General features: G+C 40.5%; 1 protein-coding gene across 2 annotated transcripts; it reads left to right on the top strand.

The window, feature by feature from the left end:
- The first annotated feature begins 501 nt into the window (after nucleotides 1-501).
- On the top strand, nucleotides 502-24,261 carry rnf24 (ring finger protein 24). 2 transcript variants are annotated; one of them, XM_034593095.1, is made up of 6 exons: nucleotides 502-1,134; nucleotides 13,564-13,713; nucleotides 16,457-16,499; nucleotides 17,351-17,392; nucleotides 21,951-22,030; nucleotides 23,157-24,261. In XM_034593095.1, the coding sequence occupies exons 2-6, from the start codon at nucleotides 13,571-13,573 to the stop codon at nucleotides 23,296-23,298; spliced, it is 450 nt and encodes a 149-aa protein (XP_034448986.1). In that variant the 5' UTR covers nucleotides 502-1,134; nucleotides 13,564-13,570; the 3' UTR covers nucleotides 23,299-24,261. The 2 variants fall into 2 exon arrangements, with proteins under 2 accessions (XP_034448986.1, XP_034448977.1); XM_034593086.1 differs by lacking the exon at nucleotides 502-1,134 and adding an exon at nucleotides 7,236-7,497.
- Nucleotides 24,262-27,762: the final 3,501 nt, after the last annotated feature.

Here is a 27,762-nt window from a genome sequence, read left to right as displayed (position 1 = left end):
TCTCTCTCTCTCCCCCCTCTCTCCTCCTGCCTCCCCCTGTCTCCTACTGCCTCGCTCTCTCTCCCTCTCTCTCCTCCTGCCTCTCCCTCCCTCTCTCTCCTACTGCCTCGCTCTCTCCCTCTCTCTCCTCCTGCCTCCCTCTTTCCCTCTCCTCCTGCCTCTCCCACCCTCTCTCTCCTCCTGCCTCCCTCTTTCCCTCTCCTCCTGCCTCTCCCACCCTCTCTCTCCTCCTGCCTCTCCCTCTCCTCCACCCCCCTCTCCCTCTATCCTCTCTCCTCCTGCCTCTCCCCCTCTCTCTCCTCCTGCCTCCCTCTCTCTTCTCTCTCTCTTTCTCCCCTCTCTCCTCCTGCCTCTCCCACCCTCTCTCTCCTCCTGCCTCTCCCTCTCCTCCACCCCCCTCTCCCTCTATCCTCTCTCCTCCTGCCTCTCCCTCCCTCTCTCTCCTACTGCCTCCCTCTCTCTTCTCTCTCTCTTTCTCCCCTCTCTCCTCCTGCCTCCTCCTCTCTCCTACTGCCTCGCTCTCTCTCCCTCTCTCTCTTTCTCTCCCCCTGCCTCTCTCTATCTCTCTCTCTCTCTCGGACTGGCCAGCATCACCCTCCACGTACACGCTGTCCTCCCTCCCGCAGCATTCCTCCCCGCCTCGGCCTGTGTGTACGCGGGGCTGACCCGCAGAAGGAGGAGGAGGTGACATCTAGCCTCTGGTGGTCGTGGGCTGGTTGCAGACGTTTACGTGCGGACCGTGCAGCAGCAGCAGGAGCAGATCTCCAGCGAGGAGGAACCATTAGTGCTGTGTTTTATAATTCAGGAGGGGGAAGTCACGACCAGAGGAGCCCCCTCTCTCCCCGGCACCGGCTCACATTTCATCCGGTACACCGTCGTGTTTTGTTTTCTTTCTGCCTGTTAACTCCAGACCCCTCCACAAACCCCCGACCGCCACCGCCACAGCCACCATCGTCACCGGTACCGGCGGGAGCTGTGTGATGAGGTCGCCCTGCAGCAGCGGTTCGGTAACGCCAAGATAAAGCGGCTGTTTTCGGTTGTTGCTGTCGGGACGGTGCTCGGCGTCAGCCCGGGAAAAGTGAAGAGAAACACCGCAGGACAACGAAGCTGCTACCGGGGCTGAGGGAAACGCCGGTGAGTGGATGCTTCAGTGTCTCTTTACCACCGTTAAACCATCGCTGTTAATTGACGAACTTGATACTGACGCTATCACACATCGGTCAAACGTGTCATGTGGAAACTATTCAACCCCGCGAGTCGATAGAGATCATTTAAAGGACTTTCCGGAGGGGTGTGCGGCTGTCCCTGCGTTGACTTCACCTCTTAAACGGTTCGTTTTGTCTCAGCTAACTTGCTCCACTCGTTAACGTTGAGTAAAGCTATGCCAGTCGCAGCTAAGGTTAGCCCTCGACGCTGCTAGCTGCCGAGCCCACGCCCAGCTGTCGCCCCATCCTGCAGCGAACCCACCGATCGAACCACGCCAGGAGTCGGTGAGCCGCGACCGAACCATCCCAGAGAGACACAACAACACGGGGGAATCAATGCAATTAGCGCCCGATTATAACCGATAATCGATGATGCGGTGGCTGTCATGGTCCAAAACCGCACATCCCTCGTTATCGGTGACAGGCAGCCGCTGTGGTTTAAACCGCTGCTCGACCAGCGGGGCGGGGCGGGGGGGGCGCAGGCGCATGGTTGGGAAACAGTGGGGCTTTCTCTGGGTTTCCCGTCAACACTGACAGCATTGTGTGAGCTGCAACAACGCCACAGCCCTGACACGCTAATCCCCAGTGGGCATTGGTTGGCAGCAGTGCGGGTGTGAGTCTGTTCACGTTGAATGTGTCCATGCACTCATCCAACTTTCTTTGTATGGCACCCACCACCCGTGTGTTTGTCTGGGATGGGAATGACTGTGGTCTCTGGGATGCAAGTGGTGTTAGTCCCAGGCAGCCTTGATGATGGGTCTTCATCATAATTCATAACTCATCTTAACCGCATCTATAATCGTAAAACGGATCATAAAGCTGCTGAAGGCAAATCCGTGCTCTCAGATTTCTGATAGAGGCGAGAGGGGATTGTTGACCGTATGTGGCAGACACTGGCCTCCACCAAAAGTTCAAATCTGTCGAACCTTCTGCACATTGGCCTCTGAGTGCGATACCAGGGACGGCTCTGTGCACACGGCCGTACAAACGTTCCCAATGCAGCACAAATAGAGTGGTATTTTGTATCAATAAGTTCAGAGAATGTTTACGTGTAACTAGCTGGACACCCGCTCGGACACACGACTCGATATCCAGAGTGGGATGAGATATTGATCAGTGGTGTTCCTACTGAACTGTGGATGAACCTTGCAGTGCACAGGTTGTCAGAAGGATGACTCACAGGAACACATTCTGGTGTACATATAGCATGAATGTGTTTATGTTCATCAAAGGTCTGAGGATAGAGGGTTTCGTGCTTTTAGATTTTTGACTATATAAATCAATTTAACTTGTATTGAAGGGGGGTTATATGATTAGAGCCCTGTAGAGTTTATGGAAGACTGCACTGCAAAAACAGTGATACCACTGAAAATTGAGAAAATATTAACTGCCTGAATTTCCGGAGCTCGATAAGCGAAGCAAGCAGACTTTATTTATGCAGGTCTTGTCAAAACAGAGGTAATTATTCACAGCATGACTTGCTAAGAAGCACACAGAATATAAATGAATGAATGCAACCCTACTTTTTCCTCAAATGTGCTGAATACCTGATCCAAATGGCCACACATAAAGACAGAGTGAAGTGGGTGTGAATGTCGGAATTGCTGGTTTTCCGAAACTTCCAGAAATGGTCAGAACTCCCCAATCCCCATTCTCGCATTAGAAAGGTGTCGGACCATCTGACAAGGATTTTGGATCAAGTCTACTTGCCCTATGTGTCAGTCAAACACTTTCCAAAGCAGACAGCAACCCACCCGACGGTTTCTGTGACGGTATGGTGCTGGTTGTCCTCTGACTTGACAGTTTTTCTAACAGAAGATTGTTAATGGTTGTTCTGGTATTTAGAAGACTCGTGCTAAACGTCTGTAGATATCCTAGGGATCAGCGGTCTTTCTTGACACCCAATATTACCAAATGTATAACCACCCTCCTGTGGGGGAAGGGATTATTTATAGTAAGATTATCTCGCTGGTAAACAGCTTGTGAACATCCACATACAAAGAAAAGTAGTCATCTACAGCTTGGGGGATGTACATACTTCATACTACTTCTTTGTTAATACTAGTTGTGTCATTTTCCACCTTACAGGAAATGTCCACTACTGAACACTCATGATGTTTAAGGATCTTACTTAAGAGCACTTGTGTGTCACATTGAAGGCAGAGTTTAAATATTCAAATCCCACAGTTCACAGATTTTAGCGTCTTTTTAAACTGTCTTGGTGTTCCAATGTACACATTACACTTGAGACATGGGTGGTCCAGGAGTGCTCCTTCTGACTCCTCAAACTCCTTCAGTACAGCCAGTGCTCACATATAATTAAAATACATTATGCACAATTAGCAAGAGTGGGAAAGAGCATGAGGAGATGTTAATCTCCGTCATGGAGGTTATGTTTTTGCTTCTGTCCGTTACTAAGCAAAACTATTGACTGGATTTATGAAACTTGGTGGGATATGGGCTAAGAAAGTTCCCTGTAAATTTTGGCCTGGATCTGGACCAAGGGGCAGTTCCAGGAATCTTTATCACTTTCTTCTGCATTTGGAGAAAAGGCATTTTTTGACATTTTCACAGATTTCTCATGGAATTGTTAACGGATCTTGATGAGTGTGTGGGGTCTTTACGGAGGTACGTGCCCTACTGAGTGCCGTTCAAGTTAACTATGAAATGCAGTTTTGCCTTTAGGTTAGGTGCCAGGTCATTGGTGGCTTAATGCAACTTGTTGGGTGAGCTGTGAACCCATAACAAATCAAATTGCCCTTTGTGTTGTTATTAGGTCGGCCAGGCTTTAACTTTCAGAGGTTAATTATTGCTGAACATGCAATTTGCTTAGGTGTAGTCCAAGTAGATTTTCATGAGAACCACCCACAGAGACTCACCACTAAAGCCCTTTGGTGATGACACCTTTTACTTTGTCAACTTGAGCTGTGACATGGTGAGACTGTGGGTGGCAGCCATAATGTGAATAAAAGAAACGGATCCACTATTCATTAGGTTTTTGCCCTTTGCCTCAAGCACAAAACACATGGTCACCTCAAGCGCTGTCTGAGAGTAGATGATAGAATTTAGTCAAAGTGTGTGAATTATGTCACTGTAAGTTCTGTTTTGTCTGGGTTAGACTATTTGTTTATTTCCTGCAGGTCAGTAACAGATAAGCCAAAGAACTGATATGACTTGTATTGGGTGCGGGTTGTTTTGCTTCAGCTTGACTTACTCACCCTCACATGACTACAGGTTTTATTTTTAGTGACTTTGACCCTGTACGCTGTAGACAGGGGGTCCTGTTTCTCAGGTAGCCTTAAAAAGACACGGTATAAGGCTAGTTACAAATTGAGTATCATTTTCTGAAGTTGTACAGTTTGAAAATGCTTTTTTATTTTCAAATTAAATCATTCAATACTCTTATTTTACATGTCAGACAAACCCTGACACAAGTGAGAATAGAATTAAAATGAAGAAGAAAGTAAAGGGTTGACATTCAGATAGTGAAAGTTCTTGAGGTGACATGGAGCATTGAAAGTAGGACAAATCCTTATAATAAAGCACAGCACTGGAAACGGGAGACAAGAGTGCTATGGGACAGCTGTGTGTGTCAGTTCCTCTTGTTTGTGTCAGCTTGTGTTACTGTCAGAGTCCACTTGGGCTTCAAGGGGAGGGAGAAAGAGCAAGTTCAGAAAAGCTTTTCTTTTTCTTTGTATTGAGATGAATTCAGTTGATGATTGATCGTCTCCTCTTTCACAGTCTGTATGTTTTAGTGAGCTGTTGATAGTTTGACAGTTTATATTTTATTGTAGAAGGTAACATATCCAGCCAGGTAGGGATTGATTACATATAGTTACAAGATGTTTAGTTAATTAATTACACATAAATGTATTCTAACAACCTAACAAGTCAAGGATAGTTTTGTTTTCATAGTTTCAATTATTACAAATGTAATACATTGGCTGATTTATATGATCTATTCTACACTCACTTATAATACACCCTTTTATTAAGTATCTGCAAACCACCTTAGACTGGAAGTACCTACTTACTGGGAGCTCAGCATAGATTAAGAGACAGTTCAAAACTATAATTTACTTTGCTTTTGACTATATTTTCAGAACAGGGTTAGGTCAGGGTTAGTCTGGAACTATATTAAACGAACAAACTGATAACTTCAGCCTTTGATTAGGGGTGTAACGGTACACAGAATTCATGGTTCGGCACGTACCTCAGTTTTGAGGTCATGGTTTGGTATGTTTTCGGTAGGTTTTTCGTGACAGTAGAAACAAGAAACAGAAAAAATTAAACAGATTTTGTATTATTTTTTTATTTAACCCTGGTCAACTGTGGTAACTGGTTAACTATAAGTAATATAACAAAACAAACACTCTAATAAATAAAAAGAGTAAAATAAATATCCCTATAAGGTGCAGCATATGAGAAATTAACGTTTGCACGGAACTCGTTTTTTACTTATCCAACTAATGTTAGTGTTATTCCCAATGTTAGCGGACATCACTCTGGTGATGCCGTTTCTAACGAGTCGGCATGTTTGATGTACAACCAGACGATTGTACGATCTACTCATCTATGTCCGTCGTCATTATAGTTGACTGTGAAACTGAGGTGTTCCCACACAGCAGACTTAAATGATGATTCACACTCCTGTTTGTCTGCGGTCGCTATGACCACGAGCCTGCAGCACATCAGGTCCTTTGCTAAAGTTGTCCCTTTTGAATTTGAGATGCACACAAACATTGTTGCTATTAAAGGCAGATTGCATGTATGGAATAACCAGTTACTGATAACATTAATGTGACACTTATTACAAAAGACCAGTGCCTTCAGTAAAAGCTTTTTAATAAATACGTTTCCCAGTAAAGTCATGATAACATGTACCATTTATTATATGCCAATGCATGTGCTGGACAGTACATTGAGTGATACTGAATGTAAATCAGGTAATTACAATTCTATAAGCAGCTGACATTACGTTGACCAAGGTCAGCTCTACTCAAGTCCTGTGTCTCCCACATCTCCATAACTGCAGTCATACTTACAGCGACCTACTTACTGTAGAACTTGGCCCAGGAAAACAAGCTTTTAGTAATGCATATTTCAGGGCTTGAAGTGGAGACACTGCCGGCTACTTTCATACAGTAAGTAATGGAGTGCGTGATCATCAATATCATCATAATTATTCATCTCAGGAGGAAGCATGATCCAGCTCTGTGCATTATCTCAGAATTTAAATGGAGAAATTAGTTTTTCAAAGTGAGAGAGAAAGAGAAAACATTGTTAATATGGTCCAAATATTATAAAAGAACAATAAACTGAAGCTATTGAAGCGTGTTCTTCCATTTTAGGGCAGACAGTCAGGGGAGCACTACAGATACATGTACCTTACTTTGAGTAAGGCCCTGTATCCCCTGTGTGTGTGTGTGTGTGTGTGTGTGTGTGTGTGTGTGTGTGTGTGTGTGTGTGTGTGTGTGTGTGTGTGTGTGTGTGTGTGTGTGTGTGTGTGTGTGTGTGTGTGTGTGTGTGTGTGTGTGTGTGTGTGTGTGTGTTCATGTTCATGTTCATGTTCATTAATGTTATCACTAGGATCTTTTCCAACATAAACACTGACCTTGTCAGGACCAGTGGACCTCATGGGGACCTATGCTCTGTCCTGAAGAGGTAAAACTTACTTTGCTGTTGAGAAAAACATGTGCATTTACAGAATACATCAGATGTAAATGTTTTCATTATTTATTGTTAAATTCATAATTTTTATTAATGTATCGCTGGGTGACACCCACTTAGGTGTTATGTACATTGCAAAATAGGCTGATATCACTAGATAGCTTGTTTAGCATGGGTTCAGATGTATGAAGTGAAATACCATGTTGCTGTGCTGAAAATTTGCTGTATGAGTCAGTATCATGAATATGGAAATTTCAGTTCCCACAGCCAGCACATTTTGAGGAGTCTCTTGCTCTGCCTCTAAGGCCCTGGTGTTTGTTGCTACCCTTTGGCATATTAAGTTTCAGATGTGCAAATCTCATGGCCAGCCCTGGTTGCTAGTGGAAATTTCCACTTCTTATTCTGGCTGCATCTTGTGAATGTACTGTTGAGGGCTGATCACATGGGAATCCTCAACAGAGCAGATATTTTGGGATTGGGAAAATGAACTCTTTTGGTAAATCCAATTTAGAAAGTACAAATGGACAGAGGCTACTTATTCCTAATGGCAGTATTCCTCAGCAGCGACCTGAAACCCATTTTCTCACATGACAAAAATATTCAGAGGTCATCATTTGACCATGTAAGTGTTTAACAATGGTCAAGCCATTATTGATAATGATCACAGTGTAGAAGAGTCCTGAAGAGGATGATGGGTGGATGAACAGCATGTTTGTTATGTTTGATTAAGCTCCACAGTCCTCACCCTGTAGGTGTATGTGTCATTTAATGCTGAGCAAGGAGAAAAGGAGCGTCCTTTGATACGATGTTAAAGAATTATTGTCGAATAGTTTGTTGAAAGAATTGAGTGTTCTACAATTGTGTCTAGCCGTCGTGTATGTAGGTCTCAGTGTTTGAATGGCTGTGTAATGATCCGTATAGGTTGAATTTTTTTCGAGCCTGACTACATTGTTACTGGCTAATGTGTAGTAGGGAAATGACTCACAAAACCCATGATAGATGTCACGTGAAAGGTCAGATGTTTTGTCTGGAAAGGATGGTTATGTATAAACCTTTCCACCTACACATTTTGGACAACTAATGATTATTTTGGATCAATCTGCCGATTGGTTTCTTAATCAATTCAATTGTATATAAATCAACAGAAAGACATGACATCATGAAGTGCTCGTCACTATTTCCCAAAGAAATGGTTGACAAGCACTTAAGAACCCAAAATGTAAGGTAATATGTAATATGAAAGGTCTTCTTTTGCCCGACCAACAATACAAAACCCCCAAAATATATTCAGTATATTCAATTTACCATAATGTTTGACAAATAACAGCAGCAAATGCTGACATTCTTTTATTTGCCAAATAACTTTCTTTTTATGGATGAATAGATTTATAACCATATTTTTGCAACTCTACATCTACCAAAGTATGCTTGGTTAAAGTTGAGTGTCCAAACATGGGGTTTTATACACTCTATATTTATCTACATTGTTTGACTTGATGCTGATATCATATCACTGAACTTGGAAGTTAATTCATCTTTGAAAACGAAAGCCTGCATACCAACATGTCAAATTGAAACTAATCTGTTACACAAATGACTCACAGGGAAAGTTCAGAAGTGTTTATGGTTAAACATATGAAAAGTGAAACTACTAGCAGCAAACAGAAAGGTGTAATACTGGGGCGTTGTCTTTGCTTCCACAGCTCAGAGTTCACATGGACACCAGCAGCACATGAAGGGGTTCTATTCTGTGAAGGTTTCATTAGAAATGAAAAGCATTTACTATCACTTGAAATGTCTCTTGAGCTAAACACTATATAATTTGTATGTTAGTCTGTTTCTCAACCTCAGGTAGAAGAGTGGAGTATATTATGTTCAGTGACCTCAAAATACAAGTGGTAAAATATGAGGGATGTTGTGTATCTTCTGTATCCTGCCGCACTGACTCAATCGATCTCATCTTTACAAAATATGATTCTAGATATTTATTAGTAGGCTTCTTGGTGTTGCCTAAAAGCTGCTTTTACATGCATTTGTGTATAGTGTGATTATTTTTCATGTCCAGATGTACGAAAAACTAGCAAACCCTTGATATGCAATAGCATAAAGAACACTTGAAATATTTATTTTCTGCATCTTTCCCTGGTGATGCATAGGTTTTCCGTGTTAGTACAAGCTAAATTTGTCCTTTCAAGTTGTCCCTGCCCCTTTTTTCATTTTACAGGAAACAGTGCACAGTGAATGTGAAGAGTGATTCACCCTCTCACTCCCTTCCCATTAATGATGTGCTGTGAATGGTGTTGTTGCTGGTTATGTAATTGGGTGAGGCCATGTGAAAATGAATGATAAAGGCAGATGGTTGGGATGAGGAGAACAGATGAAAGTCACGCCTGCCATTTTTCAACCACAGGGCGCTGTTTGTTGCCAAGTCATCACATTTATTCATAATCCTGTATTATCCTCCCTGTGACACACCTTCACAATATCATCACATTTTCCATTGTGCTATGCAATTTGAATGCCTGGTGTCTGCACTTATAGCAGTATAAAAGAAATTGGTGACAAATTAAAGTAAGCTCAGAATCAAATCTGCCTTCAATGAGTCTTGGCATAGCCACAGCATGTGGTTCACATTGTTTACATCTTGCCAAACCATTCAGTGACCCCTTGTGGCCTGTATATATGTATCTGCTTTAATTGTGTTTCTCCACAAACTCATACAGGGCATTGTTTGTCATCTCCCGTTTGTTCCATAATAGTTACTACAAGAATTTAAATATCGTATTATTCAATGTCCTAATGACTTTGTTCTCGTTGGTGAATTTTTCTTATCCTTTTACAGTCGCAGTTTGGCAGAACACATGGGTTCATCTTCTAACTTTTGTGGTATGTGGGTTGCTTACTGCAAACGGGTTGGATTTCTAGATTGCTTGATGTACCCAACATCCTCTAGGTCAGCGAATCTTGATACTATATGGGTGCTGCAGGGAAGAAGACTTTTTAAATCTGTCCTTCAGTCTAACCTGCATTTGCAATGACCAGCATATCTGCAATGACATACTAACACATCCCTAACACTTAGCACCTGACTGACCCACATGTCTATCCCATAGGATTTATGCAGGACTGTTATACCACCCGTGTCTGCTGTAGCTGCCTCGGATGTAGGAACTGAGTTATTGCTCAGCATAGAGTCAACCTGTCGACTGTAATAGCACCACTGCAACAATTTATGGATGTGTCAAAGATCATGAGGTCATATTATGCATTCAATATATACGCATGTATGTATACACAAGGTTGGCTGTGTTTTATGAGGTACAGTGGGTTATCCACTAACATTCACTCCATACCAAAGTGTCATTGGGCAAGACACTGAACTCTTAACTACTAGTCTGTGTGAATGTGTGATAGTAAAGCACACCATATAGTAGCTGTAGTGAATGGGTAAATGAGACTTGTAGTGTAAAGTGCTTTGAGTAGTCAATGACGAAATGGAAAAACGCTGTATAAAGCAGTCCATGTACACGCATGTATGTAAAATGATTCTGTTTACATTCTTGTATGATAAAGAGCAATGTCTGTGAAGGATGCTTTGTCATAGCCTCTGGATTATTTGCTACATTATGTCCACGCAGGGTCCAAAACTAATTTCTGGTCTGTCTGCCATTTGGTGGAAAACCTGAAAAAATGTACGGACCAAATATTTTTCAGTCAGCCACAGAACAGTGTAAGGCCCCGAACAGACAGAGCTTCTAACCGGCAAAATATGAGGCACATATCGCACTGGCCTCTTTGTTGAAGCCTACACATAAAGGAAAAACAGCAGTGCAGTGAGTTTTAGCTTGTGTCCTTTTTTTGCTGTTGCTAGGTAACCAGCGAAACACCTGTCCTTCAGGCAAACTGTGATTTTGTTGTGGAGTATACTCGCATACCTGTACATAGTATTTAAATGTAGATGCTACATAACTGAAACTTTTTATATCTCAATGTAGACCTGCCATTTGCTTACATCGGTGGTTCGGCTGCAGTGATTATAGAAATAATGAGATCCAGGCAAAAGGTTCGAAAAGGAAAACTACTATTTGATTTTATTGGAACTAAAATCTACATAGTATACATTGATAATGAAACTTGCTTATTGTACAAAGTAATAGAAATGACAAATGTTGTTTCTGCCTGGTCCGTAGAGGTAAGATGGATCGTCAGTGTTGGTCTCAAATGTCTCCAGAGGCACCTAAGTGTATGGAAAGTGTTTGCTCTGCAATATGTTTGTGTGCTCAGATAAGCAGGGAGAGGATTGCTGTGGGTCTGTTAAGATAGAGACATCAGAAGGAGTCAGAGACAGAGGGGACACATGGAGCCTTATGAACAGGACAGAGAAAGGCTTTGGTCCAAACATGTCCAAATACAAGAGCCAACCCCCTGACAAGGCTCTCAAGAACTAGTCATGTCACTCAAAGGTCTGTGTGATAGATCTATTCACTTTTCCACTCTTGAGCATGAAGGCACCGCTCAGCTATTAGATACAAGTAGTAGTTGTTACTTTTTGAGGTCGACACCAATCTTTGTGTTTTTAAAGTAGCTAGAGAAGAGTAAATACATTGTTAATACATTGACAAAAGTCTACAAGATTACTTAATTAGCCACAGTGAATGTTAGTTAGTGTGAGATACATTTAGCTCCATTTAGCTGCGTGTTCAGATAATCAGAGGCAGAGGGTCGTGTTAGGAGGAATGACACAGACTTGATTTCAATATGAAGTGTTGAAATTTGTATGTGATTGCATAATTCTATGGATGGGAATCTCTTGGTACATCACACTTTGATTCAATGCATAAAATGGTTATTGAAGCATATTGACGCATGCACTTTTAAAAAATATAAATCAAGAACAGGATTGGAATTCATTTATATTTTGAATTAAGTTAAAGGAGATATACTAGGCTTATATTCACATTCATTTGTGTTATTATACATAAATTCATTACCACTGTTAATACACAGCAGCAATCCTATTTGTTTCGCACATTAGCTCCAAGCTGTGTATGGACACAGTCTTCCAGCCTCCACATGAACCTCAATGGATGTGATGGTTCTGTCTTTTGACTGTTTATTTTGGCTCCAACATCAGCAAAACATACCAGTGATATTTACATTCAGTACATGCACACTGTGCTTTATTTGAACAGCGCCAAACCATTTTGTGGCCCTTTACCCTCATATATTTTCTCTTCTGTTTACTAGTGACTGCATTTGTTTTGTGCATTGAGAGCTCTTTGTATGTAACATATAAAAATAGTAAAAGAAAGCAATCTGTTAAACGAAAGTCATAGTGAGACACTAAAGAGAACTTAGTTAAATTACAACTGCTGTCATCCCTGGTGTCTGATATCACGAGCCAGCTGTTTTACCAAGAACGCTGTCCTTGTGTAAAGTTAGACAGAATCAAGTAGATCTTAAATGCCAAATGACACTGTGCCAACTCCTTTTAGGGGAGACTACTGGCTCCGCATTGATGCGCCCGTCATGACTGCCAATATCAGCAGGAGTAATGTTATATTGAGGCTTTTGAGGATAATTTTCAGAGAGTGTCCTATTTCCCATAGTGAGACACCTCCCTTATATAACTGAGAGCAAAGTTTTGGGTCACTGTGATACAAGCATGATGCAATCGTGAGCAGGAGGGGATTGTGGCCATGGCAAAACCCACAAAACTTTCCACTGTCCAGCAGAGTGAAGAGGAGTTAAGCTCTTGGCGTTTTGGAATGGGAGGGGCACAAGAGGGGGTTACCAAATAAAAGTTGTTCCTCTCCTCCCCATGTCTCGTGATTAGAGGTGGCACAAAGACTGATTAACTTCAGTAACACAGTACTTTTGTTTTTTTAATGAGTTTAGAATTGTCATGCTGGTCTCTGAATAGATATTGTATTTATTATTTATATTGAGATTGTGCAATAACAGATAGCATCTAATGGTTTCTGCAGGAGCTAGCCCATTAGCCTGTTAGCATCCACAAGTAAACCAGTTGTTAGTTTGGAATTTGTCAGTTTGTCACAGTGAGTAAATCCTCATGATCAACCAGTAACTGTTTAACTTTCTGCTCACTGCTCAGCAACAATGTTTCCTGTTGAGTATCTAGACTCTGGCGGCCTGCCATTTTCTAATTTGTCCCACCACAGTTTCATTATGGACCAAAACTTACTTTTACACTTCTCATGATAACATGAGAGATTTCTATCTTGGTGTATGCAGCACTATTTGCTTGCCGCTAGCTTGAGCTGTTGCACTACCGGTTGATCGAGCTACTGCATGCTCACGCTATGGTCCATAACGTTTTTACCGTCCATACAGAAAAAGGCCTGCAATGCAGTTGTTTCCCTCACATGAGAACTTATCTTTCACTCTTCAGTCTGTGTAGCTGTCTCCCGGAATCTGTTGCCAGAGTGTCCTTTGTGCATGTGCACCCGTTACTGCCATGGGTTGAAATAATTCTGTGAGAAATGCTGCTGAGCTACCTGATGTTCTCTGACAGTTTGTTGACCATAAGCTTCAAGTTGAATTAGTTAATCAACTAAATGAAAATCTGCCTGAGATGAGACGGGCTCAGAGTAAAACCGAAAAAACCTGTTCCTGTAATGTTAAAATTAAATTAATGTTTATTTGTCATTTGTCTCCCTCCATCCAGAATATCCATGAGCTCCGATTTCCCACACTACAGTTTCAGGATGCCAAATATAGGGTTCCAGAACCTTCCCCTTAACATCTACATTGTGGTGTTTGGGACAGCCATCTTTGTCTTCATCCTCAGCCTCCTCTTCTGCTGCTACTTAATAAGGTAACATCCATGCAGCTTTGAATTAAGCTTGAATTTTTTTGTCGTTGCTTTTTTGTGTGGGTTAGTGGCAAAGTGTCATACAGGTTTTTTTTCCTAATGTATTTACCCTCATTTCTCACTTTTTTATACAGGTACAAAATTTACGTGTGAAATACAATTCACATGTTTTTGTGCAGAGAAGATTTTGTGCAGTCTGACTTGAAGCCTTGAGCTTCGTACCTCTTCTGACGAGCAGGCTGTCAGTACCAATACTTACATGAGACCTGAAAATTATAATGAGAACTGAATGTTTCTTCTCACACACTGTTATTATGCAACATTCCTCATCACAGCACATTTACATTTCAGGTGATGTGGGTTCATGTATTATTCATCCAGAAGTGTCTTTGTGTATTATTTCACTAGCTACTGGAGGGTTATTTCTATTTATGCATAAACAGGATACATTTTCAGGTTTTTCTTAATGTAATGGCTTTTATTAATGAGAACTCAGTATCTTGTAGTATAAATAGCAGAAACCCTGCAGTGAATATTGGCACTAAACAAGTCTGCACACAAACAGTTTTATGACATATCTAAAAATCATATATTTTCTATACAAACTACTGTATGACACTTGTCACTATGGCTTTTAGCTGAGTCTCAACTAAAAGACTTTTCTGTTTTTCTTTTTAGAAATGTCTTTTTTTGTACGTGTTTGCTTATGGTTCTTTCACATAAAGGAAAATGTTTCAACAGCACAGTTTGGAGATGGTGGCTACGATACAAAATTTGGTGACTTGATAAACTGAATTGATAGTATAAACAGTAATATGCTGAGATCCAAAGCTTGTCGACATTATCATGGTCACGGCACTTTGCGTCAAAGAAAACAGTAATAACCCTTTTTTTTCCCCAAGGGCCTCTTTACCTCCCTAATTTTCTCACCATATTCCTACATTATATATCATATACTGTGTTCCCACAACTCCATCAAACTGAGAGATGCTTTGATGCAGTACCATGATTCAGTACTTAAAGTCAACATTGCTATTTAGGTATTAAAGGTGAAAGACAAAAGGCATCTAAAGATGCAGTCTCCCAAAGGAACACGCCCCAAATTACTTTAATCATATCTCCCATCAGGCATGAAGATATACAAAACTCATTGCTGATTATTGGTCTTCGACAATTAGTAAGACCGGCGGCTAAATTTAAATTTTTTCAGTTAAAACTTTATAGACTGCCTGAAAGTAAACGTCGTACTTTTTAAAACAGTAATCATCACTGCTTTTTTTTTTCCAAGGATGGGTGATTGAAGGGACCGTGGACTTAACATATTAGAGTTTACATGTGATGGGTTGTTAGGTCGACAAAGACAAACATGCACACAGGGGTTGACAGAGGGAAGTAACTCTCAGAAATACTCAACCGCCTCTATCAGTGAGTCCTCAGGCCACACACACATGTGTGAAATATGCAATGCAGCAGGCAGGAGGAGTGAAGGGTTTTTCCTGAGCACTTCTGTCTTGAGGGAGCAGAAAACAACATAAACGGTTATTAATGTGTATTGTTAAGAATTGCAGAGCAGTTGCTGAATCAGTCACCTAATATAGTCATTGCTTTTCCTGTAACATGTTATGTGTTCATGAATACACCAACATACCACAGACTGTAATGGTGACTGACTTTTTTCATTTTGTATTTTCCATTGACCACTGTCAAATCATGAAAATGATGGTTTAGAGAGGGACGTCAATTTGGATGCCTGTTTTTAATTCTCAGCAGGCTTTAATCTTCACCCACTTTGAAAAAGGGCCATTTTGCAACACCCACACCAGTAATCCACGATCCCCCTCACTCTTGTCCACTTGTGTCCTACCTACCCTTGGGAGTCTCTGCACCTTTACCTGCTGACCTCTTTCAAAATGTCAGTTTCTCTCCTAGACTGTGCTGCTTGTTTTACAGATCCCTCTCACTCTGCTGCGAGAGGTTAAGGTTACTTGTTATGGAGGTAAATCTTACAAACCTATGAATTTCTTTTATCTGTCTTGCTCTTGTTTTCTTTCCTTTTCTCTGTATATATTTTATTCTCATCCTCAGTACCTAGAATCACTTCCTGTTTTCCCTTCATTCATTTAGTTACTTTGCTTTTGCTCAAGAGCTTGATGTTAACTATAAACTTCACTTTTAAAATCTGATCCAGTGTATTTTGGGAGATATTGTGAGTTAATGTTTTACACTTCAGTTCAGTGTTTGTTTTGACAGGAAATCAAGTCCTTATGCAATCCCAGAATGATGCCAGTTAATATGTATCTTGGCTGACTATTGCATGATTAAGCAAAGAAACATTTAACAGTTTAAGTCTAAGTCTAATTTTATTGTTATGTTTTTACTTCTTTCTTTGATTAGTTAATCCAGTCAATATTTATTCAGTTATTGGCTTATGGTTGTTTTGCCTGAGGCAGAATATGTCTTTGTAAGATATAGGGCCAGTATATATATATATATATATATATATATATATATATATATATATATATATATACGTCAAATTATTATGATACTCTGTATGGACTTTTAGATTTTAATGCCTATTTGTAGACTGGTGTCTAAAGGCAAGTATTTATAAGGAGATGAAATCAGTGTTTGTCGTTTCTCACTTTTTTCCCAGGATGTATGGATAGATTGTCTCTGTTATGGTGTCTGCTGGAGATGGTCACTCAATAATCAAAAATATGTTTTTGTTTTTACGTTTCCCAAGGTTACGGCACCAGGCGCACAAAGAGCTATATGCATACAAACAAGTAAGCACTCCAGTGGCAAACACGCACACGCACACACACACACACACAAACAAGCATATCATATCAGAGATGAAGTGTGAGAGTGATATGAACTTGTGTGGAGAAAATCATCTATATTCCCCTCTGGTCCCAAAAGGTCTGTTCAGCTCTTGCAGTAATTCATTTGCTGAATCTTCTGGCAGCTGCAGGTATTTTCGAGGGTTCAGCTGCTTAAACTATTTCAAAAATCGTTAGCGCCATTTGGCAAGCATATCTGTAATACCAAATATTCTCAATTACACTTGAGCTGAAGGGAAGCAAGTGGCTGTGCTGGAAAAAGTGCAATTCACAGTTCACTGGAGGCGTTTCAGAGCTGGGGGCGTTTCAGAGATGGGGGGGGGGGTATAGACTGAAAAGAGGGAGTGACGGACGATTCTCATATCCTGGAATTATGTAATACCAGCATGCAAAGCCACCCAGTTATTTCAGAGTTGGCCACATCTGCGTGCACACACACATTGCACAAACTGGCATGGTAGGTGCTAGAGTCATCACCAAGTGCTATAACTGAAGTATTTTTTTTTTTTCGCTGCATAAATTATTACCTGCCAGCTAAAAACATAAACTCGTCCAAATCCTCTGTGAGTTACGTAAGATCCTCAAGCTCATGTAGTACACACACACACACACACACACACACACACACACACACACACACACACACACACACACTTGCTAGCAGCGACAGTATGTTATGGTAAATCTTATCTTCTTTTGTGTCCTTTATTCGGCCTGACTGGTCGATTTCTCATCACACACTTGTTCTATCTGTTAGTTGATAATCTGTCCCTGTCTCTTATTATCCCTCTCAGGTCATTCAGAAGGAAAAAGTCAAAGAGCCAAATTTGCATGAGGTAAGCACTTATCTTCTTTGTTTAGTTATTATCAGTTGATGACACTCGAATTGCAAAAATTGTTCCTTATAACACAGAAAATCTAGTGGGCAGAACGTACTGTAATGTAGCTTGACAAATACAGACCGTACTGCTCTATCACCCAATTTTGGACTAACTGGTCATGTGTTACTAAATTTGAATAATGCTTCAGCCTTAATATACAATACACTTAATGTAGGTCATCCTTTCTTGGTTGCGTAAATTACAAGGAGACCCATAATGTGCTCGGCCCTTGAATAATTTCAAATACAGTGCTTTGGCCTGAGACTCTGAAGGGGCAGTTTATGTGTCGTGACCATGAAGGTCATTGGCCTCAAGGTGGACAATAAAAGCCTCTAAAAGGTACAAATCACTGTTTTGTAGTTTGCATCAGAAGGGAACATATGTGTCATGTCTGAACATCTCAAGGCACAATACTGTTTACGCGATCTGTGCAGCTCTATAAACCTCAAGGTTTCTGCGATTGTGTGGGCCTCTGTTTTCAACTGTTTCATTGGCTTTATCTTGTTTTGCAAAAGAAAGGACATACACATTATCTTTCATTTAACATTGAGCAAATTTGCCTTGACACAGTGTCATGTGAAAGCAAGCATCTTGTGGTTCAGTCATGAGCGTCCTCCCTACCGTTTCTGTTACCGTTACATAAGGCTGTGTGTCAGCTCAGCTTGGTTGGAAAATTACAAGTAGCAAACAGCGTGTAAAGCAACAGCACTGGCTCCGCAGCGGAGAAATTGTCATCGCCAGCCAAGAGCACCATCCAATTTAACATGGCAGTGAAAATGAAATGTCACCGATAGCATCTTCATGCGTGCTCTTGCACAGGGTGAAACGCAGATTATCAACAGGAGTGTAAGAATTTCTCAGTGTCCCTTCAGGCTTTTTTTATTATTTATGTTATTTGTAACTGATAGAAAGCATCAGAGGGAGTCATGTGAGTGAAGGCTGTGACAGAATAGCCAAGCTGTGTTTTTTTTTTTCCGTTTTTTTAAGACAATAACATACACACACCCGCGTGGCCGCATGACCCAGTTTTAAAGACTCCCACACCAAAGGATCTGCACAGATTCAGTCTGTAGAGTATGTAGAAGGGGAGTGATAATATAGGATCACTTCACTGCTCAAGTCATGTTCAAGTTTGAAGTGTAACCTGAGCAGTCAGGAGTTAGGAGATCACTGTTCTTTTTTTAGTTTGAGTTAGACCCCTGCCTTCCTTTGACTCATTCATAGGTTTTGTGCAATGAATACTATCATAAATAATTCAAGTCATAAAAAATGGCATCAGAGTTTACAGTAGCTGCTCATTGACAGTTTTTCACAGTCTCAGTTACAAGCGTACATGTGTGTAAACAGTCGGCACATGCAGCAGATACTCAAACACCAGAGCCCTCAAACAACCAGGAAACAGAATTACAGTAATATTCCACTGATGGTGATGTGCTCTACAAACGAGCTGGGGCATTTTTTATCCTCATTTAGTTTGCTCTTACAATTGTAGTGCAATCAGTGTCTGTATTACCTATAGTCAGCAGGTCATTATTAATCAGCTACTTTGACAAACTGCTGTAATTTTGAGCATGAAGGAGAGATTAAAAGGCACAGTCCAATGGGGAGATTTTCCTTATATTATTATTATATATTGTTATTATTATACATATGTTGTTAAGTTCAGAAAATAACAATCAATATATGAATCAATATGTGGCGATGTTGAAATAGAAATTTCTGGCAACAGCTCTTGTGAACATATATCTCAAGAATGCCTTGAGGGAATTTCTTCAAATTTGGTACAGACATTCACTTTGACTCACGGAGTAACTGAGTAACATTTGGTGGTCAAAGTATAAGGTCATGATAATCTCACAAAACCTATTTTTCTCTTGTGAAGGGTGTTACCTTCAGAGGGCCTCATGAAAATCTGTTCAAATCTGGCACAAATGAAAGATGTGTAAACTTAATGCAATAAATATCTGTAATCAAGGAAAACACAAAAGACATGGACTGATGTAGAATGACACATAAAAGATAAATCACAACAATACAACACACACCAGGACAATAATCCATACTCGAGTGAAGTGAAAGTCAAGTGAAACTGGGTCAGTGTTGTCAGTTTTATTGGTATTACATTATTGGTCTGTTGATGTTTACTGCCCGGACATTAGTGAAGAATGCATTACTTTGATTGTGAAAACTTCTTAAGGGATTTTGGTCAATAGTCTGTCTGCTGTTGCTCAGTGTTTATTTCTCAACATCGTCAGACTTGTGGCATTTTGAATGTATGCATTGGTGACCAGAAAGTAAGGTTAGTGCAGCTTCATGTGTGTGTTACAAAGATTTCAGGAGTTTAACCAGTTCTGTAAGACTGAGTTACATAAATGTTCTCTAGGCAGAAATACAAGTGTGTGGAAAGAAAAACATGGAAGCAAACATGCAGATGTAGACAGACAAAATGAGAAGCAATGAGTAGTAATTTACCTGGTAATTATTCTTTATGCAACAGAGAGTAATAGGAAAGTGAGTGTGACTGATATAGAGGTGTTGCCATGGAGCCAGGCAACATGTCCTCATCATTCGAGATCTAGAGGGAGAGGACACATTGGCCTGAACACACATTAGTTAACTAGCGTATATCGTGACCACAATTTTTTTCTGAGGATTATTCTGAGCCTTTTACTCAATTTGGATCAATCATTTTTGAAGGCTGTTACTTTATAACTTATTTCTTCTAAACATTTGTTTAGTTACTAACTTGTAAATTGTGTTTGGTGCTTGACATAGAAAACATTTGATTCCTCTGAACCTTGAATCTTAACATATTAGTCTTGATGGGCATAGGTTAACATTTTTACTTTGATCAAGTTCGTGATCTGGTAACGATTTTCCACAAAATTAAGCTCATGTTTTTTGCATGGAGTCTTCGACTAAAGCTTACGGGATTAATTGATTTAATCGGGGGGAAAGAGTTTCAGTCAAAAGTTGGCGAAGGGTCCCGGATCTCGACTGTGAGTGAGACACCGCAGACAAGGCACTGAACAAAAACACGGATCTATTCACCAATAAAGAGAGCAAAGCAGAAGTCTTTAAAAGTCTTTACAGAGGATCGCTCTGTGTCCAAAAGTCCTCGGGATAGAAAGCTAGGAGCCCACATGCTGCTCTTTTTATCCTCACTTGTCCATCCACTCCCCATAAAACAGAGCTAAGAAAAAGAAAATCTCTGTGGCTAAAAGGGGTAATTGTTGCAGAGTTAGACAGCCACAAAAACCTGTTTGCCAAATTAAAAGCTCTTTCATGAAAGCGTTCCCCCCCCTGGCTGGATGAAGTTTAGTGTGAGGAGATTTCCTGAATTCTGCTGATTATTGTCTCCTTTCTCACAAATCCAAATATCTAGAGCCTTATGCATAAAGTAACACACTCTCATTGTTACTACACATTCTAGTATAATATAATACAATATAAATATATTGTGGCGAGAGTGTAGTCAGATATGTGCTTCCTATGTTATCTACCAAGGAGTCACCAGTGGATCAACAATAATGAAAACTACATCATGACTCAGCAAGAGGCAGAGATAATAGAAATAAAACATCTGACTATATGACCCTTAATCTCGATAAACAGATTCTGCATGTGAATATTCAACGGGCAAGATTTTGGGGCTTAAGGGGTTTTGACCTATCATGTTGGAGCAGGCTTTGGTTGCCTGCAGGTAAACATTGACCGAACTGCATTGGCTATCGTTTTTTTGAATAATCTGCATTCGTAGGCAGATAGCTGTTAATAGAGATCTTCCCTATAAAGTATCACTGTTTGTGTTTTGTGTAGAGAAACATTTGACTAGTGTAATAAGACTCTAAATAGTGCACGAAGAGTCTTGGCCTGGATATCTGCTGTTGACATTGGAATTGTATGACCCTTATCTACTTATGTTGACATTGTCAATATATGTTACAAACTACCTCCAGTTGTTTTTCAATATAATGTAATCAGTCTTGAATACGATCTGTAACAGCGATGCTCTATCTATGTCCTAACTCAGTGGAGAATCACGAAGGCCATGCTTTTGTCTATGCCTTCATAGACTGATATGTGAAGATTTTTAAATTGGTCTGATGTGTGCTCTCCATATTAGTCAGCTGTCGTGTGGCAGAGTTTTGAATAAATTGCAGTTCTTTGTTTTAGGAGAGAGGAGAGCATTGTCTGACCTGCTAGTTGTAGAAGCGTGAATTAGTCTCTCAGTTCCACTCAGCTTTGCACCTAGTGCTCTAAGTTCCCACAGTCTATGTGACAATGAAGTTTCACGTAAAGATTTTGCTTTGTTGTTTGTTTTTACTTTTGTGCGTGTTGGCCTATTGTCTTCCTCCGTGTGTGCTTGACCTTTGCTATTTGGATCATTTGTTTCCAACACATCAACACAAAACTAAGACTGAGTGCCAAACACCAGAGAGGAGCCAACGTATTTAAAGATGTTGCACCACCTTCTTCTGAAAATATCTCTGACTCTCCGTCTCACTTTCAGATATGTGCGGTGTGCTTGGAGGAGTTCAAACAGAAAGATGAGCTGGGGATTTGTCCATGTAAACATGCCTTTCATAGGAAGTAAGTATAAGGTTTTGTTGACTTTCATGTACATGCACAGACACACACACACACACACACACACACACACACACACACACACACACACACACACACACACACACACACACACACACACACACACACACACACACACACACACACAGAGTAAGGAGGAGAGTGAAGGACAAATCACAACCCACAGTGAAACGATGTGAGAAAAATAACCTTTCTGCCAAGACAATGAATAAAATATTCTCAAGTCAGTGTACAAGTGCAGAGTGGGTTAGTGTGCAACCACAACAATGACAAAAAGTTAATGTGTGTATGGTAGAAACTACACATGAAAGATTGCTTGAGCCAACTTCCTCGCACACCTCCCCCTGTGTTCCAATCATTTCAACTGAGTTGTTTATATCAGCACGACACCCCCCTTGACCTAGTTCTTTTCCCCCAGTTGCAGCAAGAGTGGTCACCGCTCAATGAATCTACTGTATAAACACTGCTTTTAGTGTGTATGTGTGCTCTTGTACAGCTATCTTTGTGAGGACCAGTTTGAGTCTACAACCTACGGAGGACATTTGGGGAAAGTGAGGACCTTTTTGCCAGTCCTCACTTTGTGACCCCCCCCCCCTTTAATGGACTGTTTGGGGGTTAAGACTTGATTTTAGGGTTAGGGTTAGAATTAGGTTTAGGTGAGGTTAAGCGTTAGGATTAGGCTTTTAGTTTGGATGGTTAGGGTTAGGGGCTAGGGAATGCATTATGCCAATAAGGGTCCTCACTAAGACAGCTGTACAAACGTGTGTGTGTAAAGCCATGTTGTTTTACAGTGATGAGCAGTAAAGAGCATGCTGGCTTCTCATACTTTCATGAATAATACATAATGTCATATAATGCTCATTCTACCTGTGCTTTTGAAAATCACTACTCAACTTTCAAGAGCTCACATTGACAGCTACATTACTGTTTTGGTCGTAAGAAGCTAAATAGCTTGGTGCCAATATTGATGATTATAAAATGCAGTATGACATAACATAATATATGTTCAATTAAAAAACAAACTAAATCAAGGTTCCATTTTGTTTCCTCTGCTCGTGTCTGTCCTCCTCACTTGAACTCTGTCCCTACTGTGCCCTCTCACTCCCAGGTGCCTCATTAAATGGTTGGAGGTGAGAAAAGTGTGTCCACTGTGCAACATGCCCGTGTTGCAGCTCGCTCAGCAGGCTGGCAGCACGGACCCCGCCGTGCCAATACAGCAGCCTCTGCCCGGCATCGAGAACCTGGTGTAGCAGACTCACATCCTGTCAGACAGTACACCACGGACACACAAACGCACATCCCATCAGTCATACTCTCACCTGCACAGGTACACTTTGATATGAGATGGCGGACAGACCGGAGAAACTGGAGTTACAGCGGCGGCCACGGTTGACTCTGTTGTCTTTCCATTGGTTCACAAGAGGATTTCCTGTTATCAGCTCGGACTGATAATCAACTATTTTCATGTTTTTCTTTTTCGCGGACAATGAAGAAGAGTTGATCTAGAAGAAGCTTCTTTCTCGGCCATGATGTGGTCAATAACTTTTTCACAACCAAAGCACTTTTCTGGGAACACCAGCTGAAGACCTGGATGAAGAAAAACACAAAAGCCAAGAACTACGCTACGCTAAGATATATATATTTTTTTCTTTCTTTTTTATTTAACAAGCACTTTACAAGAAGTCAAAACTTAATTTCTTGTGATCGTAGTAGCAAGGTCATGTTTTTGTATTTTACCATTAACTATTATTTCTGTGCAGAGTGCAAAGCCAAGCGTTTTTATTTTATTTTAATTAAAATATAAATATTTTGCAAAGGGACAACAATATTTACACCGGTAGATGTCAGGAAAATTTGGACGATGGTTTCTTTTCGAGTTGCACACACGAGACAATAACCTGAAATCAACCTCGAGACTTTACGTCTGACTAAATGTGAAAGATTTCAATGTGTTGAAACCCACAATTTTACAAACACGAACACTAACACACTGTTTGTCATTCACAACAATGTTTGCATTGTGATAATCCTTTTGTTATCTTACTGCCTAAACACAATGGTGATACAGTGAACACATTTTAAGTTCACTAAACAAATTTACCTGGAAGATAAACACTCAAAACACCCTTCAGGACCTTTTCCAACAGAAAATCTGTGATTATCTGAGCAGTATTCATGTGAACAACCTGGTGCTTTGTGCATAAACCAGTTGTACAGAACAAACACCAGTAACGAGGCAATATTAAACAAAAATCCATTATATGACAAACGTTTTAGGTTTATTTTTGCTCTGCTGCTGCATTGCTTTGTTTTATTGAAGCAGAGCTGCGTGAATATTACGATGGCTTGACAGTTAACACTCTTAACAAAATAAAGCAACAAATGTCAAATTGTTATTTTGATATATATTAAACTAGCGTCACATATCCTGCTTGAAATGTATTGACAGTTAGTTCTAGGAAGAGATCAGAAGGAACCCCCTCTTTGCTTCTACCCTTCAGTCGAGTATTTCTATTTTTTTTATTTTTTTTATTTATTACAATTTCTTGGTACAGCTGAGTTGAGTTGGATGATTTGACACCTGCTCTCGGCAAATCATCAGCATATCCTTTTGCTTAAGATACACACTACTGTGTAAAATACATACAGATGCACCAAGGAAGAGGCAGCCCCCCCCACCCCCCCCCAATACTCACAGACACACACACACCTCACATGGGCTGCCAGAGAGTCAGTGGTCAGCAGATTGTAATGAAGCAACACACACACACACACACACACACACACACACACACACACACAGTTCAGCTTTTCTGGCTGCAGTATTCTGGTGCTTTCGCTTCTCTCTCTCTCTTTCTGTACAGTACAGGGAAGCTTTTTGTTCCGTGCCACAAACACAGGAACCCTGAGCCTGGCTATTGTGCATGTTTTTGTTTTTTCTCTCTTTAGAAGCATTTAGTAAATGTGTAGTGGGGTAAAGCGCTGATGTGAAAGGCAGCTTATAAAAACCTCGCTTCACAGTGATGAACCTAAGATAAATTGGAGATTATCAATAACCTGTGATGAGATAATCAAATATTATATTTAAAGGTACAATCAGTGATCTGAGGGTAAAAGAAAAAATAGTCCCACTGACTGAAAAATGAAATCGGCAATGAAATACATTAGACACATTTTTAAACAAATGTTAATTCTGAAGCTGTTAGAGGTTTGTGTTGTTGTTGAAATTAACAACAAAACACAACTACACTCCCTATTCAACAAAATGGAATTACCTCCACCAAGGTCCAACAGTACCCTTATGAAACCACATTTCAATTTATTAGATCCAGATTTCTATCTGAAATCAAACTAAGTACCAGCCCCCTAAACATGTCTTATTTATTTCAAGATGACAGATTATTATTATTATTATTATTTCACAGATTATTCTGCAAGAAATCCACGAAAATGTTGAAATTTTTAATCTTGCAATTTTAAAGAAAGTGAAAATAAATTCCTGGATCCACCCCTGATCCGCAACAAAATTCAAAGGCTTCTTACTTTGGTCATTCCCCATCCCAGTAGTTTTTGCATAATCCTGCTAATTAATAAACAAACAAACACGAATGAAAACATAACCTCCTTGATGGAGATAACTAAAACTCTACGGCTTGAAATAACTTTGTGAATAAACAGCACCTCAGATTCAAACATTAAAATATATACTGATTGTGTCTTTAATAACACAACATTCCTAATAAGATTATATTCTCCAACACCAAATACTTTTATGGACATATCTGCACAGGTTCCCGTCATTTCAACGCCTTTCACCGTCTGCGGCAGAGAAGCCTTGTTGCTCTCACCTCTGTGGTTTGAGTGTCGGCCCGCACCCGACTGCGACAACCTTCGTCAAATGTCAACACTCGGATCAGAGCAAAAACAGGATTTCTTTGTGCTGTGTGAAGCATTTCAGTTGATAGTTATCATGCCCTAAAAGATCCTCATACATTCTACTTCGCTACGCCCTCTACTGATGAGAAAACTATTGACGCCTACATACAAAATATGATTGATGTTGCCCACATTAGCCTTATTTGAACAAAAACTGCCTCAATTACCAAACAAAAGACCAGGGCTGTGTTAATTGGCCATATCACAACCTCTTTAATCGAGTGTGTGTTGATCACGGGAAAGGCTGTGGTTTTATGTTGAACAAAATATGCAACATAAGGGCCTTCTGTTGTGTGAATTTTCATTTGGTACCTTCTCCCTTCTCAGTCTTTGGTTATGAAGAGGCTGTGACTGTTTCATAAAACTTAACCTCTCACAGCGAACAGGGAGTGGTCCTACATTATTCCTCAAAACTGTACATAAGTTAATAATTCTGCCACTTGTTCCGAAACCATGACACATTTCTTAGCTCAGTGCTAATAACAGAAGTCTTAAAGCTACGTTCCTGCTAAGTGTTTCGTCTTTGAATGTACGGCTCACGAGAGAAAGAAAACGAACACGAGGACATTCAATGTGTAAGCATGCTACTTTGCATTGTTAAGTTGCCACTGATATTACCATTGTTAAGTGTATGTAGACAGTAGTGTCAATAGTTGTGTTTGTGCACAAGAAAGGCGCCTTCATCTGAATTAAATGGCAGCTGAACACTTCCTGCCATTTGGGCGATCTTAAGTGTTGTGTTTGATTGTAAACACTTTTTCAGCCTTTCCACCTGTACCCCCCCCCCCCCGTGTGCCGTCCTGATCACAGTCAACTCAAAATGTTGTCAGTGCCAATGAGAGAGAAGGTCCTGCAGTTTGAAAAGAACAGGAGGAGAGTCTGTACGGTTTTAGCCAAAAATAGAAAAGCAAACTGAGCCAGTGGTGAATATAGTAATAAATGGCTTCCCACCAGTAAAATCACCATTAATGTCACTGCTGGTTCTGACTCCATTAACTCCATTATAAAGAGATCAGATAGTTCCGTCACTTCACGTGAAAACATGACCGGTACTCTGAGTAGAAAGTGACGGGCTGATTTATTAACAAACAATACGCAATTGGTACATTATACTTCCAGCGACCAGAGCATGTAGGATTCTCTATCACTGCCTCCCTGAAGTGAACTTTCTTGTTTGTATCGTGTTATTTATTCCTCTGTAACTCTAGTGGTGCCCTGCCAACTCACAAATCCCCCCCCCCACACACACACTTTCTCCAAACAAACCCTCCCCTCCCTCTGCCCTCACACCTTCCCCGTTTTTTTTGTTAACACTGATTATGTTTGTGGACTCTCACAGACATTGTTTGTAAAACTAAAAATTCTGCAGCAGAATATTTTTAGAGACAATTGCTGTACAGTATTTGTAAGCTCTATTTTTGTATATGTTTTTTTTTGGAGAAAATAATGTGCTTTTTTTTTCTTTTCTTGTTTTTTGCTAATTTCATGTTTATTCATTTTAGGAAAAAAGTTGCATGTGACTGACTTGAACTGTAAATAAATTTCCTGGTTTTGGAAAGATGTGACTTTTTACTCTCATGTGTGTTCATAATGTATTTATTTAAAGCTGTGTCCCTGATCATGATCTAAAGATAATAACAGTTTGTTAACATTATAGTGCATTGGAGCCAGAGTCTGCACAGTGTTGATTGGGGGGGTTAAGGGTGCAGTAGAGAGGTCCCGCCCATGCATACACTTGACCAATCATGAGTTAGTCTCAGCACTACATTACCCACAAT

This window comes from Hippoglossus hippoglossus, chromosome 1, assembly GCF_009819705.1.
Source record: "Hippoglossus hippoglossus isolate fHipHip1 chromosome 1, fHipHip1.pri, whole genome shotgun sequence".
Lineage (NCBI taxonomy): Eukaryota > Metazoa > Chordata > Actinopteri > Pleuronectiformes > Pleuronectidae > Hippoglossus > Hippoglossus hippoglossus.
Note: the sequence above shows the minus strand (reverse complement) of the source record. Positions and strands in the feature narration are given on the sequence as shown.

What these genes read in the sequence shown, in the direction of transcription:
- rnf24 (XM_034593086.1), top strand. Translation starts at nt 7,463, where the DNA reads ATGACAAAAATATTCAGAGGTCATCATTTGACCAT. An exon ending in AGAGGTCATCATTTGACCAT is followed by an intron (nt 7,498 to 13,563) that starts GTAAGTGTTTAA and finishes CCCTCCATCCAG; the next exon opens with AATATCCATGAGCTCCGATT. An exon ending in AAGAGCCAAATTTGCATGAG is followed by an intron (nt 17,393 to 21,950) that starts GTAAGCACTTAT and finishes TCTCACTTTCAG; the next exon opens with ATATGTGCGGTGTGCTTGGA.